The following is a 15,911-nucleotide window of genomic DNA, read 5'->3' on the forward strand; positions in this document are numbered from 1 at the left end:
CGAATCAATAAATAATCTGATTCCTGTACCACCAGCCCATGGCGCCCCGGTACGTGCCTCGCGGCACTCGGTTTGGGAACCGCTGCTGAATACTCTCACATCTGGATACTTCGCTAGGGTCAGTCTCATCAGGACCCAATTTAACCGTTGTACTATGGGCAGAAACTGGGGCATCATAGTCCGTACAGATAGCCATGGGTTCAATACCAACCAGGGGCCTATCAGGCAGACATGCTGACCACTGTGCCACAATGCCAAAATCAGATTTTCATAAATTGTAGTACTTGGGATTTAAAAAATAGTTTAGTGGATATAATTATTGGGATGAGGATTGACAGCGGAGAGTTGCAGTAATGTGAACATTCCGGGCTTTAGCTGGGTACACACTGAGCGATATATCGGACGTTTGATTGATATATCGCGATCCTGTTGGCGGGTGTGTACCCAGAGTTAGACGTACTGTATCCTCAATCTGAACTCAAAATAAAAATGGGCAGACTCTATCGGCCCATGTTCTCATCTTATCCCAAATTCTATGGAGGGAATTCAGTTAGCCGCAGTAAATCACTAATTGATCCCCGAGGGGTAATTCAATTACCCCCGACAGCCGGTTAGATTATATTTTACCTGCTGGAGGCAGGAGAGAAAAAAATCCAAGATCACTGCTGGAGTAATTTTAATTGACCCCCCCCCCAAAACATTTAGTTAAAACAGGTATTTATCACGATTTTTTACCACAAAAATTGGATCTCTGGTAATTGAATTCCCCCCTATGGGGTCAATTTAATGCATGTCGGATCCTCTCCGACAATGCAGTATTAAATTTGCGGGCAAATCCGTCTGGTTTTACCTGTTTTCAACAATGTCAACCTGTTTTAAAGTTGGATTGAAATTGTTAAAAACGGGACTGAAACCTGTCGGGTTTGGCCGCAAATCCGACAAAACACGTGGATCCGCGGCTAATCCACCTATCCGCGTGTTTGCCGACGAGTCGGAAAAAATGGCAGCCCCATTGAATAGGTCGAATCATGATCCGACCTAAGAAAGTCGGAAATTGCCGTCTTTCCGACTAGACGGCAGTTCCGACTTGAATTGAATAGACCCCCTATGTCTCCGAAATGTTACAAAAATTCTACCAAGTCCTAGAGAGTGTTTTTGGGCCTCTGCATCTATTCTGACTTCTAAATCTGACCAGCGAGTGATTTCTATTTCATAGTGACGTTATTCAGTCAGGTTTTGTTTTTTATTATTCTTTTATTTGCAGAAATCCGTCTCTTCTGTCGCACGCAGTTTCTACCTGTATATGTATAATAACCGTTACTTTGCTTTAGGCCACACGTAGTGAATAGTGACGCCCAGCCGGTCTCATAATGTCCCTAGAAAACGTATTGCATCTCTAATGCGGGCTGTAATAAATCACTATCCAATTTATATGATTATATGGAGTGTTTACAAGACTGCTGAATGCTAATAATCGCCTCGGGTCTAGCAAAATTATTTCTTTGGCGTAAAAGAAAGTAATCAATAATTCTCCGGGTTTTTGCAGATTTTCCTGGAAAAGATCTCGGGCCGCGTTTGGGCCTGAAAAAGTCCAGCTCACTGGAGAGCCTGCAGACCGCGGTGGCCGAGGTCAAGAAGAACGAGCTTCCTTTCTACAGGCCCAGAGCGCACATGGTCCGCGGCAGGGGCTGCAATGAGAGCTTCCGGGCCGCCATTGATAAGTCCTATGATGGACCAGACACAGAGGAAGGTACGTGATCCCCTACAGACGTCTGGCCAGACACACGCGTGTGCTTTGTATGCAGTACCCGGCCTGTTACACACATCACGGCTGCTACAGTATCATACTGCCGTCTTCCTGATCACTGATCCCAACCTCCGTCCTTAAGGCACACTAATAGTAACTGAGGTACTAGTGAAGTCACCTGTTCTCAAGTATGTATATCCTTAAAACCTGGACTGTTAGTGTGCCTTGATGAGAGTGGTTGGAACTTTCTTTTTTAAAGCTGATAATACTCAAAATATTTCCTATATGAACATGGGGCCTAATTCAGATCTGATCGCTAGGCAGCGATTTTTGCTGCCCTGCGATCAGATAGTCGCCGCCTACTGGGGGAGGGGGAAAGCGCTGTGCAAGTGTGCGATCGCTTCGTTAGCAGAGCTGCACAAAAATCAGTTTGTGCAGTCACTGCGCAGCCCAGGACTTACTCAGCCGCTGCTATTGAATCCTGCTGATTGGGGCCAGAGCTGACGTCAGACACCCTCTCTCAAAACGCCTGAGCCCACCTGCGTTTTTCCGGACAGTCCCAGAAAACGGTCAGTTGCCACCCACAAACGCCTTCTTCCTGTCAATCTCCTTGCGAACGCCCCCGTGCAAATAGATCCTTTCCACAATCCCGTCGCTGCAGGCGATCCCCCGTTGCAGCCATGCGATGCGCCGGTGCAGTGTGGCTCAGACGCATGCGCAGTGCCAGACAATCAGCTCCTAACTGTCGTGTTACATGCTGTGTTTGAAAAATGACAGGAGCTGATTGGCTGGTACTTTAGCTTTCTCCAAGGCTTAGTACATCTGCCCCATAGTGTGACAGTATTTCATCATAGTGTACAAGGAGGAGGAATGGTCCAGTGTAACGGATCCAGTAATAGGGCTGTTATATCTGAGCTATTTACAGTGTCTGTATCGCTACTTATTGTTTCTTTGTTTTGAACGGTATTCTGAGTAACATCCGCACCCTTATTACCAGTCTCCCCTGTAACGCTAGGACCAAACTACCAGTCTCTTATGTGCTATTGAGTATTATCGTGATAGCCTCTGAATTTCTGTATATTGGCCCTCATTCCGAGTTGTTCGCTCGGTAATTTTCTTCGCATCGCAGCGATTTTCCGCTAATTGCGCATGCACAATGTTCGCACTGCGACTGCGCCAAGTAAATTTGCTAAGAAGTTTGGTATTTTACTCACGGCATTACAAGGTTTTTTCTTCGTTCTGGTGATCGGAGTGTGATTGACAGGAAGTGGGTGTTTCTGGGCGGAAACTGGCCGTTTTATGGGAGTGTGTGAAAAAACGCTGCCGTTTCAGGGGAAAACGCGGGAGTGGCTGAAGAAACGGGGGAGTGTCTGGGCGAACGCTGGGTGTGTTTGTGACGTCAAACCAGGAACGACAAGCACTGAACTGTTCGCACTGGAAGAGTAAGTCTCGAGCTACTCAGAAACTGCACAGAAAAATCTTTTCGCAATATTGCGAATACTTCGTTCGCAATTCTGCTAAGCTAAGATACACTGCCAGAGGGCGGCGGCTTAGCGTATGTACTGCTGCGAAAAGCGGCTAGCGAGCGAACAACTCGGAATGAGGGCCCTTGTTAGGACGCTACAGTATTAATGTAAACTTTTTAAATAATGAAGTATTATTTCTGCGTTTGGTAATTATTTGGATTTAGTGCATTTGCCTATTGAGTTTCATTTGCTCATAAAAAGTATAAATGTTGCGTGTTTCACAAATACTCACTTTGTAACTAGTTACCATATTTAGGGGTTAATGTATCAAGCAGTGAAAATAGTGGAGAAGGTAACCGTGGCAACAGTTAGCATCTACCTATCATTCTATAAAATGCACATGATAAAGGCTTCCTCAAAGCGGCTTGGTTGCTATGGACAACTCCACTGGACCTCTCCACTCTCTTCTCTGCTTGATACAGTCAAACCCCTTAATGAGTTTCCTTTGGGTATTCCCTGCCATCCACATGCTAAGGAGGGCCAGGCATTTACTTATTCAGCTCATAATCCCTTGAAATTAGGTGTTTTTGCGGGTGATAGGGGTTCTGTCTAAGTAACATGTTCCCCGGCCAGCGGCAGCTTCCCAAGCAAAACACTGGGAAATCTATTTGAGAAGTATTCCGGTGGTATTCGCACTGCCACAATCTTCCTGACGTCATCTCAGGAGAACAATAGCATGGGCATGACAATGGGAAAAAAAAAATTCCATGGTTGAGCACAGGTGTTTCATTGGAAATGATTGTGTGTCCCCATGTGCCATATAATGTACACAGAGCATTGACCATCATGAGTTTCATGCATTAAATGCCTCTCAGGGGCCGCCTGGCACGTGCCGTGTTGGTAACTTATCGGTGTTCTCCTCCTGTCCGCAGACGGCCTGTCCGATGTGAGCTCCCATTCTGGGCGAGAAATGCCAAATAGTGAATTAGCCCCAATGGGGAATCCGGAGCTCAGTTCTGCTGACAAAGCAAAGAAAGACAAGAAGAAAAAAGATAAGAAAAAAGAAAAGGAGAAGGGGAAGACGAAAGTAAAAGATAAGAAAAAGAAAGAGGAAGCGGATGAGCAGGATAATAAAGCCAAGAAGAAAGGTTTTGGAGCAATGCTCAGGTACAAATAAACCAAACTAGTCCTTCGTTGCTGCAATTCTGGAATGTTATCCATCCCGAGTAACACTCAGAAGTATTGTGTAAGCACGGATGGTGTAGTGGTTAGCATTACTGCCTCACAGCACTGAGGTCTTGGGTTCAATTCCCACCATATCCCTAACTGTGTGGCGTTTGTATGTCCCAACTTTTACGGTACTCCCCGTGTATATCCCCATGAATGAAGGCGCTCTGATTACATGCTGGTAGTTAAATGGCTCCTGAATAAAATTGTGGGTACAATGTGGTAGAGAATATAGAGACCGGTGATCAGTGATCCGGAGAGGGCAGCCTGTCTTCTGATGGCTTTACTTCTGCTGTGACCCAGTGCTGTAAAGTGATGCTGCGAAGCCGCATCTCACTTTTTAGCACCGGGGGTCACCGTGGAGCACCGGTCAACTACCCATCCGCATCTGGGATGTGGATTGTGATAAATATGCCCCTTATTCTTATACTTGAAAGTTTGGGTGGTAAATTCTGCCAACACCTGCACAAACTCATTCAAACTGGTCGCTTCCAAAAACGCACACAGCGGGGAATTCAAGTAACGTGGTAAATTACCGTGATCTGACCTTTCACGGACATTTTCCAAAAAATTACCATGAAAAGCGGGTGTGCGCACTTCCGTTATTCGACCTATCCAATTGCAAATTCGCGAAAACGAGATACTTGTGATATTTTTTGCTGTTAAAGCCTAAGAAACTTGTAGGAGGAAATGGGAGAATCTGCCTGTAACCCCCAAAAATGCCAAACTAAGATAGGAAAACAGTATAGACGTCTATTATTGGTCATAATAAAATGATTTGGGGTACTTTAAATTGGCTTAAATGACTGTTATGTGTCTATGCATTTTTTAAGTATAAAAATTATAGCGCGCTAGTGTTTTTCAGCAAAATAAGAGCGCAAATGAAATCGGGGATACATAAAATGGGTATAAGTACATATTTAAGTCATTTTAAGACACTTTGGGGGAAAAAAACCCAAAACAAAACCAATTACTCCCACCTGCAAGCCTAAAAAGACCACTCGTATAGCGCAGCAATATACCTGTCCTATACCTTGTACCCCAATTTCCATCACTTTGCATTTTTGATCCCCCAAAAACTTCTAAGGCCCAAATTTATCAAGCCTTGGAGAGTGATGAATTGCACTGTGATAAAGTGCCAACCAATCAGCTCCTCACTGTCAATTTTCAAACACAGCCTATAACATGACAGTTAGGAGCTGGTTGATTGATACTTTAGCACAGTGCAGTTTATCTCTCTCCAAGGCTTGATAAATCTGGGCCTAAGTGACTAATTAGTCATTCGGGGGTTTTGAAACAAATTCTGACATTTTGAACGTAAAATACGGATTTCCCCAAGCCTATAACCTGCTCAGGGGGGTTAAGTGAAATATGCGGTAAATCCTATGGAGAGTTATTGCAGACAATTGAATAGGGGCTTACTGCAAGTTGCAATAAAATCAAGCTAATTGAATTTCCTCCTTAATTGTTGTTCACTGACCATGTAACGGGCTGACCTGTGTTCTATTATAATTTTCTCTATAAAGGGTTAAAAACAAATGTAACAGAAATATTCCATAAAAATGCTAAGAAGCAGCGTACGTGTAATACATGGCCTGCCTGCCATCTCTTCTGGTTTAGGTTAGTTGTAAAGTAACTTTCAGAAACTATTTTTCATGGACATTCTCCCAGTAACTTGATTATTTGCCCAAAGCTCAATCCTTAATAAAATATTGACACAAGTTGCTCTTGGTCAGCGCTCACCGCGGTGCGTAACGCAGTGCTGGCCAATGAGGCGTCCCAAAACCAACAGCTAGTGAAATACTGTATGTTTGTGTATGCTCGCTGTTAATATCCTCCAGCTTCCGGCTGACACGCCAGTCACTCTGTACTGTGCCCCGCAAGCCGCGCTGGGATTCAGGGTATGAGGGAATGGCGTTCTCTCTGCTGCAGTAGTGGCGCGCCGGTCCTTTATTTTATTTATTGCCAGTTACTTCTATATTGGCGGCCTATTCTTCTGCACTTTACCATTGGGAACAGAACAGTAATAACATAAGAATGGGTATTAACATAGAGGTAAGAGGGCCCTGCTCTACAGCTCTTTACTCCCATATATACTGGAAGTATAAGGTGAAATGATCATTGGAATTTTCACAAAAAGTCTGTGTTTCCTTGAGAACTGGTTCTTTAAAAACATAGTATAGTGTTAATTGTTACATGTATGCGCACATTGATATACTGTAATCCCCTGCTTGTACATATTAGCATATTATAAATGTTCTCTTTTATATGAAACTTTTGGTTATACTTGTGATTTATAAGTTACAGGAATATACTCACTTTGTCTAGTAGTAAATACCTGTGACCATAATCTCCAATTAATGTGCTGTGTGTGTGTGTGTGTGTGTGTGTGTGTGTGTGTGTGTGTGTGTGTGTGTGTGTGTGTGTATATGTATATATATATATATATATATGACTATTCAATACCATGGTCAACGTGTTTCATGACCTATCTCTTCCTTGTTACATCACATTGTCTAGTGCTCTACGTGTAGTGTGTCAGTGCTCTACGTGTAGTGTGTCAGTGCTCTACGTGTAATGTGCCAGTGCTCTACGTGTAATGTGCCAGTGCTCTACGTGTATTTTGCCAGTGCTCTACGTGTAGTTTGCCAGTGCTCTACGTGTAGTTTGCCAGCGCTCTACGTGTAGTTTGCCAGCGCTCTACGTGTAGTTTGCCAGTGCTCTACGTGTATTTTGCCAGTGCTCTACGTGTAGTTTGCCAGCGCTCTACGTGTAGTTTGCCAGCGCTCTACGTGTAGTTTGCCAGCGCTCTACGTGTAGTGTGCCAGTGCTCTACGTGTAGTTTGCCAGTGCTCTACGTGTAGTTTGCCAGTGCTCTACGTGTAGTTTGCCAGCGCTCTACGTGTAGTGTGTCAGCGCTCTACGTGTAGTTTGCCAGTGCTCTACGTGTAGTTTGCCAGTGCTCTACGTGTAGTTTGCCAGTGCTCTACGTGTAGTTTGCCAGAGCTCTACGTGTAGTTTGCCAGCGCTCTACGTGTAGTTTGCCAGCGCTCTACGTGTAGTTTGCCAGCGCTCTACGTGTAGTGTGCCAGCGCTCTACGTGTAGTGTGCCAGCGCTCTACGTGTAGTGTGCCAGGGCTCTACGTGTAGTGTGCCAGCGCTGTACGTGTAGTTTGCCAGCGCTGTACGTGTAGTGTGTCAGTGCTCTACGTGTAGTTTGCCAGTGCTCTACGTGTAGTTTGCCAGTGCTCTACGTGTAGTTTGCCAGCGCTCTACGTGTAGTTTGCCAGTGCTCTACGTGTAGTTTGCCAGCGCTCTACGTGTAGTTTGCCAGCGCTCTACGTGTAGTGTGTCAGTGCTCTACGTGTAGTTTGCCAGTGCTCTACGTGTAGTGTGCCAGTGCTCTACGTGTAGTGTGTCAGTGCTCTACGTGTAGTGTGCCAGTGCTCTACGTGTAGTGTCAGTGCTCTACGTGTAGTGTGCCAGCGCTCTACGTGTAGTTTGCCAGCGCTCTACGTGTAGTTTGCCAGCGCTCTACGTGTAGTTTGCCAGCGCTCTACGTGTAGTTTGCCAGCGCTCTACGTGTAGTTTGCCAGCGCTCTACGTGTAGTTTGCCAGCGCTCTACGTGTAGTTTGCCAGCGCTCTACGTGTAGTTTGCCAGCGCTCTACGTGTAGTTTGCCAGCGCTCTACGTGTAGTTTGCCAGCGCTCTACGTGTAGTTTGCCAGCGCTCTACGTGTAGTTTGCCAGCGCTCTACGTGTAGTTTGCCAGCGCTCTACGTGTAGTTTGCCAGCGCTCTACGTGTAGTTTGCCAGCGCTCTACGTGTAGTTTGCCAGCGCTCTACGTGTAGTGTGTCAGCGCTCTACGTGTAGTTTGCCAGTGCTCTACGTGTAGTGTGTCAGTGCTCTACGTGTAGTGTGTCAGTGCTCTACGTGTAGTGTGTCAGTGCTCTACGTTTAGTGTGTCAGCGCTCTACGTGTAGTGTGTCAGCGCTCTACGTGTAGTGTGTCAGCGCTCTACGTGTAGTGTGTCAGTGCTCTACGTGTAGTGTCAGTGCTCTACGTGTAGTGTGTCAGTGCTCTACGTGTAGTGTGTCAGCGCTCTACGTGTAGTGTGTCAGCGCTCTACGTGTAGTGTGTCAGCGCTCTACGTGTAGTGTGCCAGTGCTCTACGTGTAGTGTGTCAGCGCTCTACGTGTAGTGTGCCAGAGCTCTACTTGTAGTGTGCCAGCGCTGTACGTGTAGTTTGCCAGCGCTCTACGTGTAGTGTGTCAGTGCTCTACGTGTAGTGTGTCAGCGCTCTACGTGTAGTGTGTCAGCGCTCTACGTGTAGTGTGCCAGTGCTCTACGTGTAGTGTGCCAGTGCTCTACGTGTAGTGTTCCAGAGCTCTACGTGTAGTGTGTCAGCGCTCTACGTGTAGTGTGCCAGAGCTCTACTTGTAGTGTGCCAGCGCTCTACGTGTAGTGTGCCAGAGCTCTACGTGTAGTGTGTCAGCGCTCTACGTGTAGTGTGCCAGCGCTCTACGTGTAGTTTGCCAGCGCTCTACGTGTAGTGTGCCAGAGCTCTACGTGTAGTGTGTCAGTGCTCTACGTGTAGTGTGTCAGTGCTCTACGTGTAGTGTGTCAGCGCTCTACGTGTAGTGTGTCAGCGCTCTACGTGTAGTGTCAGTGCTCTACGTGTAGTGTGTCAGCGCTCTACGTGTAGTGTGTCAGCGCTCTACGTGTAGTGTGTCAGCGCTCTACGTGTAGTGTGTCAGCGCTCTACGTGTAGTGTGTCAGCGCTCTACGTGTAGTGTGTCAGCGCTCTACGTGTAGTGTGCCAGCGCTCTACGTGTAGTGTGCCAGCGCTCTACGTGTAGTTTGCCAGCGCTCTACGTGTAGTGTGCCAGAGCTCTACGTGTAGTGTGTCAGCGCTCTACGTGTAGTGTGTCAGCGCTCTACGTGTAGTGTGTCAGCGCTCTACGTGTAGTGTCAGTGCTCTACGTGTAGTGTGTCAGCGCTCTACGTGTAGTGTGCCAGCGCTCTACGTGTAGTTTGCCAGCGCTCTACGTGTAGTGTGCCAGAGCTCTACGTGTAGTGTGTCAGCGCTCTACGTGTAGTGTGTCAGCGCTCTACGTGTAGTGTGTCAGCGCTCTACGTGTAGTGTCAGTGCTCTACGTGTAGTGTGTCAGCGCTCTACGTGTAGTGTGTCAGCGCTCTACGTGTAGTGTGTCAGCGCTCTACGTGTTGTGTGTCAGCGCTCTACGTGTAGTGTGTCAGCGCTCTACGTGTAGTGTGTCAGCGCTCTACGTGTAGTGTGTCAGCGCTCTACGTGTAGTGTGTCAGCGCTCTACGTGTAGTGTGTCAGTGCTCTTCGTGTAGTGTGTCAGTGCTCTACGTGTAGTGTGTCAGTGCTCTACGTGTAGTGTGCCAGTGCTCTACGTGTAGTGTCAGTGCTCTACGTGTAGTGTGCCAGAGCTCTACGTGTAGTGTGTCAGCGCTCTACGTGTAGTGTGCCAGCGCTCTACGTGTAGTTTGCCAGCGCTCTACGTGTAGTGTGCCAGAGCTCTACGTGTAGTGTGTCAGTGCTCTACGTGTAGTGTGCCAGAGCTCTACGTGTAGTGTGTCAGTGCTCTACGTGTAGTGTGCCAGAGCTCTACGTGTAGTGTGTCAGTGCTCTACGTGTAGTGTGCCAGAGCTCTACGTGTAGTGTGTCAGTGCTCTACGTGTAGTGTGCCAGAGCTCTACGTGTAGTGTGTCAGTGCTCTACGTGTAGTTTGTCAGTGCTCTACGTGTAGTGTGCCAGAGCTCTACGTGTAGTGTGTCAGCGCTCTACGTGTAGTGTGCCAGCGCTCTACGTGTAGTTTGCCAGCGCTCTACGTGTAGTGTGCCAGCGCTCTACGTGTAGTGTGTCAGTGCTCTACGTGTAGTGTGTCAGTGCTCTACGTGTAGTGTGCCAGAGCTCTACGTGTAGTGTGTCAGTGCTCTACGTGTAGTGTGCCAGAGCTCTACGTGTAGTGTGTCAGTGCTCTACGTGTAGTTGGCCAGCACTCTGAGTAGTTGGGCAGCGCTCTACATGTTAGTTTTTCTTAAACCGAGTGCTTATGTGTACTAATGCGTAGTGTTCTGTAAGAGTACTAAATGAAAATAAAAATAATAAAAATAAAATAAATATAAAATTGAAAATAAAAAATAAATAAAATATAAATGGGGGGGGGGGGGGGTAGGGAAAAGTGCAATGTTTACAGCTCCTTTGTTGATAATTTGTTTGGAGCTTTTGGACACTTATTCGGAGGGGCACTGGTTATATCCGGACAAAAGAGTGATCCAGAAAGAGCTGTACACTAGGATATTGTATAGCTCTTTCTGGATCACTCTTTTGTCCGGATATAACCAGTGAGTCACGGCGGATCGGAGAGAGTAGCGGCTACAGTGCGGCCAGCGGGAGGAGGACTTGGGGAGGCAGCTACGGCCCAACACGCAGGAGAGGCCAGCCTGCCCATCAGCACAATATCGCTACCACCAATACCGGAACCTCCGGTCACGCCTGCATCAGAAGAATAGGGTAAGTTAGGGATAGTTATACCCTAAGAGACTGTGCCCCTCCGAATAATTGTCCAAAAGCTCCAAACAAATTACCAACAAAGGAGCTGTAAACATTGCACTTTTCCCTACCCCCCCCCCCCCCCCATTTATATTTTATTTATTTTTTATTTTCAATTTTAGATTTATTTTATTTTTATTATTTTTATTTTCATTTAGTACTACGCATTAGTACACATAAGCGCTCGGTTTAAGAAAAGCTCTAACAATTTACCTACAAACAACCTGAGCAGCTTTTTCTTCACAGCGCAGCAAACTATACAACTTTTTCTATTTTGTCAGCGCTCTACATGTAGTTGGCCAGCTCTCTACGTGTAGGTGGTCAGCACTCTACATGTAGGTTGTCAGCACTGTATGCGTAGTTGACCAGCGCTCTACTTGTAGGTGGTCAGCGCTCTATGTGTAATTGGCCAGCGCTCTACGCATAGGTGGTCAGCTCTCTACGCGTAGTTGACCAGCGCTCTACATGTAGGTGGCCAGCGCTCTATATGTAGGTGGTCAGCGCTCTATACGTAGTTGATCAGCACTCTACTTATAGGTGGTCAGCGCTCTGTGTGTAGTTGGCCAGCGCGCTACGTGTAGTTGGTCAGCGCTCTATGTGTAGTTTGTCAGCACTCTACGTGTAGTTGGCCAGCGCTTTACGTGTAGGTGGTCAGCTCTCTACGCGTAGTTGACCAGCTCTCTACATGTAGGTGGTCAGCGCTCTATGTGTAGTTGGCCAGCGCTCTACATGTAGGTGGTCAGCTCTCTACATGTAGTTGGTCAGCTCTCTACGTGTAGTTGGTCAGCTCTCTACGTGTAGTTGGTCAGCTCTCTACGTGTAGTTGGTCAGCTCTACGTGTAGTTGGTCAGCGCTCTACATGTAGGTGGGCAGCTCTCTACGTGTAGTTGGCCAGCGCTCTGTGTAGGTGGTAAGCGCTCTGTGTAGGTGGTCAGCGCTCTGTGTAGGTGGTCAGCGCTCTGTGTAGGTGGTCAGCGCTCTGTGTAGGTGGTCAGCGCTCTACGTGTAGTTGGTCAGCTCTCTACGTGTAGTTGGTCAGCTCTCTACGCGTAGTTGACCAGCTCTCTACATGTAGGTGGTCAGCGCTCTATGTGTAGTTGGCCAGCGCTCTACATGTAGGTGGTCAGCTCTCTACATGTAGTTGGTCAGCGCTCTACGTGTAGTTGGTCAGCTCTCTACGTGTAGTTGGTCAGCGCTCTACGTGTAGTTGGCCAGCGCTCTACATGTAGGTGGTCAGCGCTCTATGTGTAGGTGGTCAGCGCTCTATACGTAGTTGACCAGCACTCTACTTGTAGGTGGTCAGCGCTCTGTGTGTAGTTGGTCAGCGCTCTACATGTAGTTGGTCAGCGCTCTACATGTAGTTGGTCAGCGCTCTACGTGTAGTTGGTCAGCGCTCTGTGTAGTTGGTCAGCGCTCTGTGTAGGTGGTCAGCTGTCTACGTGTAGTTGGTCAGCGCTCTGTGTAGGTGGTCAGCTCTCTACGCGTAGTTGACCAGCTCTCTACATGTAGGTGGTCAGCGCTCTACGTGTAGTTGGTCAGCGCTCTACGTGTAGTTGGTCAGCGCTCTACGTGTAGTTGGTCAGCGCTCTACGTGTAGTTGGTCAGCGCTCTACGTGTAGTTGGTCAGCGCTCTGTGTAGGTGGTCAGCGCTCTACGTGTAGTTGGTCAGCGCTCTGTGTAGTTGGTCAGCGCTCTGTGTAGTTGGTCAGCGCTCTGTGTAGTTGGTCAAGGCTCTGTGTAGTTGGTCAGCGCTCTGTGTAGTTGGTCAGCTCTCTACGTGTAGGTGGTCAGCGCTCTGTGTAGGTGGTCAGCGCTCTGTGTAGGTGGTCAGCGCTCTGTGTAGGTGGTCAGCGCTCTGTGTAGGTGGTCAGCGCTCTACGTGTAGTTGATCAGCGCTCTACGTGTAGTTGGTCAGCGCTCTACGTGTAGGTGGTCAGCGCTCTACATGTAGTTGACCAGCGCTCTGTGTAGTTGGTCAGCGCTCTACGTGTAGTTGGTCAGCGCTCTGTGTAGTTGGTCAGCGCTCTGTGTAGTTGGTCAGCGCTCTGTGTAGTTGGTCAGCGCTCTGTGTAGTTGGCCAGCGCTCTGTGTAGTTGGCCAGCGCTCTGTGTAGTTGGTCAGCTCTCTACATGTAGTTGGTCAGCACTCTGTGTAGATGGTCAGCGCTCTGTGTAGTTGGTCAGCGCTCTGTGTAGTTGGTCAGCGCTCTGTGTAGTTGGTCAGCGCTCTGTGTAGTTGGTCAGCGCTCTACGTGTAGTTGGTCAGCGCTCTACGTGTAGTTGGTCAGCGCTCTGTGTAGTTGGTCAGCGCTCTACATGTAGTTGGTCAGCGCTCTGTGTAGATGGTCAGCGCTCTGTGTAGATGGTCAGCGCTCTACATGTAGTTGGTCAGCGCTCTGTGTAGTTGGTCAGCGCTCTACGTGTAGTTGACCAGCGCTCTGTGTAGTTGGTCAGCGCTCTGTGTAGTTGGTCAGCGCTCTGTGTAGTTGGTCAGCGCTCTGTGTAGTTGGTCAGCGCTCTGTGTAGTTGGTCAGCTCTCTACATGTAGTTGGTCAGCGCTCTGTGTAGTTGGTCAACGCTCTACGTGTAGTTGGTCAGCGCTCTGTGTAGTTGGTCAGCGCTCTACGTGTAGTTGGTCAGCGCTCTGTGTAGTTGGTCAACGCTCTACGTGTAGTTGGTCAGCGCTCTGTGTAGTTGGTCAACGCTCTACGTGTAGTTGGTCAGCGCTCTGTGTAGGTGGTCAGCGCTCTACGTGTAGTTGGTCAGCGCTCTACGTGTAATTGGTCAGCGCTCTACGTGTAGTTGGTCAGCGCTCTACGTGTAGTTGGTCAGCGCTCTACGTGTAGGTGGTCAGCGCTCTGTGTAGGTGGTCAGCGCTCTGTGTAGGTGGTCAGCGCTCTGTGTAGGTGGTCAGCGCTCTGTGTAGTTGGTCAGCGCTCTGTGTAGTTGGTCAGCGCTCTACGTGTAGTTGACCAGCGCTCTGTGTAGTTGGTCAGCGCTCTACGTGTAGTTGACCAGCGCTCTGTGTAGTTGGTCAGCGCTCTGTGTAGTTGGTCAGCGCTCTGTGTAGTTGGTCAGCGCTCTGTGTAGGTGGTCAGCGCTCTGTGTAGTTGGTCAGCGCTCTACGTGTAGTTGGTCAGCGCTCTGTGTAGGTGGTCAGCGCTCTACGTGTAGTTGGTCAGCGCTCTGTGTAGGTGGTCAGCGCTCTGTGTAGGTGGTCAGCGCTCTACGTGTAGTTGGTCAGCGCTCTGTGTAGTTGGTCAGCGCTCTACGTTTAGTTGGTCAGCGCTCTACGTGTAGTTGGTCAGCGCTCTACGTGTAGTTGGTCAGCGCTCTGTGTAGTTGGTCAGCGCTCTGTGTAGTTGGTCAGCGCTCTGTGTAGGTGGTCAGCGCTCTGTGTAGGTGGTCAGCGCTCTACGTGTAGTTGGTCAGCGCTCTGTGTAGGTGGTCAGCGCTCTACGTGTAGTTGGTCAGCGCTCTACGTGTAGTTGGTCAGCGCTCTACGTGTAGTTGGTCAGCGCTCTACGTGTAGTTGGTCAGCGCTCTACGTGTAGTTGGTCAGCGCTCTGTGTAGGTGGTCAGCGCTCTGTGTAGGTGGTCAGCGCTCTACGTGTAGTTGGTCAGCGCTCTACGTGTAGTTGGTCAGCGCTCTGTGTAGGTGGTCAGCGCTCTGTGTAGGTGGTCAGCGCTCTACGTGTAGTTGACCAGGCTCTGTGTAGGTGGTCAGCGCTCTACGTGTAGGTGGTCAGCGCTCTACGTGTAGTTGGTCAGCGCTCTACATGTAGTTGACCAGCGCTATGTGCAGTTGGTCAGCGCTCTACGTGTAGTTGGTCAGCGCTCTGTGTAGTTGGTCAGCGCTCTGTGTAGTTGGTCAGCGCTCTGTGTAGTTGGTCAGCACTCTGTGTAGTTGGTCAGCGCTCTACGTGTAGTTGGTCAGCGCTCTACGTGTAGTTGGTCAGCGCTCTACGTGTAGTTGGTCAGCGCTCTACGTGTAGTTGGTCAGCGCTCTACGTGTAGTTGGTCAGCGCTCTACGTGTAGTTGGTCAGCGCTCTACGTGTAGTTGGCCAGCGCTCTGTGTAGTTGGTCAGCGCTCTACGTGTAGTTGGCCAGCGCTCTGTGTATTTGGTCAGCGCTCTACATGTAGTTGGTCAGCGCTCTGTGTAGTTGGTCAGCGCTCTACGTGTAGTTGGTCAGCGCTCTGTGTAGTTGGTCAGCGCTCTGTGTAGTTGGTCAGCGCTCTGTGTAGTTGGTCAGCGCTCTGTGTAGTTGGTCAGCGCTCTGTGTAGTTGGTCAGCGCTCTACATGTAGTTGACCAGCGCTCTGTGTAGTTGGTCAGCTCTCTACGTGTAGTTGGTCAGCGCTCTACGTGTAGTTGGTCAGCGCTCTGTGTAGTTGGCCAGCTCTCTACATGTAGTTGGCTAGCGCTCTGTGTAGTTGGTCAGCGCTCTACATGTAGTTGACCAGCGCTCTGTGTAGTTGGTCAGCTCTCTACGTGTAGTTGACCAGCGCTCTGTGTAGTTGGTCAGCGCTCTACGTGTAGTTGACCAGCGCTCTGTGTAGTTGGTCAGCTCTCTACGTGTAGTTGACCAGCGCTCTGTGTAGTTGGTCAGCTCTCTACGTGTAGTTGACCAGCGCTCTGTGTAGTTGGTCAGCTCTCTGTGTAGTTGGTCAGCGCTCTGTGTAGTTGGTCAGCGCTCTACGTGTAGTTGGTCAGCGCTCTACGTGTAGTTGGTCAGCGCTCTGTGTAGTTGGTCAGCTCTCTGTGTAGTTGGTCAGCGCTCTGTGTAGTTGGTCAGCGCTCTGTGTAGTTGGTCAGCGCTCTGTGTAGTTGGTCAGCGCTCTGTGTAGTTGGTCAGCGCTCTGTGTAGTTGGTCAGCGCTCTACGTG

The 15,911-nt window shown here is 48.8% G+C and overlaps 1 protein-coding gene across 3 annotated transcripts in view; it reads left to right on the forward strand.

The window, feature by feature from the left end:
- Positions 1 to 15,911, forward strand: part of PARD3B (par-3 family cell polarity regulator beta) — a 1,283,796-nt gene that overhangs the window by 586,246 nt on the left and 681,639 nt on the right. For all 3 annotated transcript variants that reach the window (XM_063932652.1, XM_063932653.1, XM_063932654.1), the window contains 2 exons: positions 1,547 to 1,750; positions 4,146 to 4,380. In XM_063932652.1, the coding sequence (XP_063788722.1) occupies positions 1,547 to 1,750; positions 4,146 to 4,380 (439 nt within the window). The remainder of the gene's footprint in view (positions 1 to 1,546; positions 1,751 to 4,145; positions 4,381 to 15,911) is intronic.

The sequence above is a fragment of the Pseudophryne corroboree genome, chromosome 7, assembly GCF_028390025.1.
Source record: "Pseudophryne corroboree isolate aPseCor3 chromosome 7, aPseCor3.hap2, whole genome shotgun sequence".
Taxonomy (NCBI): domain Eukaryota; kingdom Metazoa; phylum Chordata; class Amphibia; order Anura; family Myobatrachidae; genus Pseudophryne; species Pseudophryne corroboree.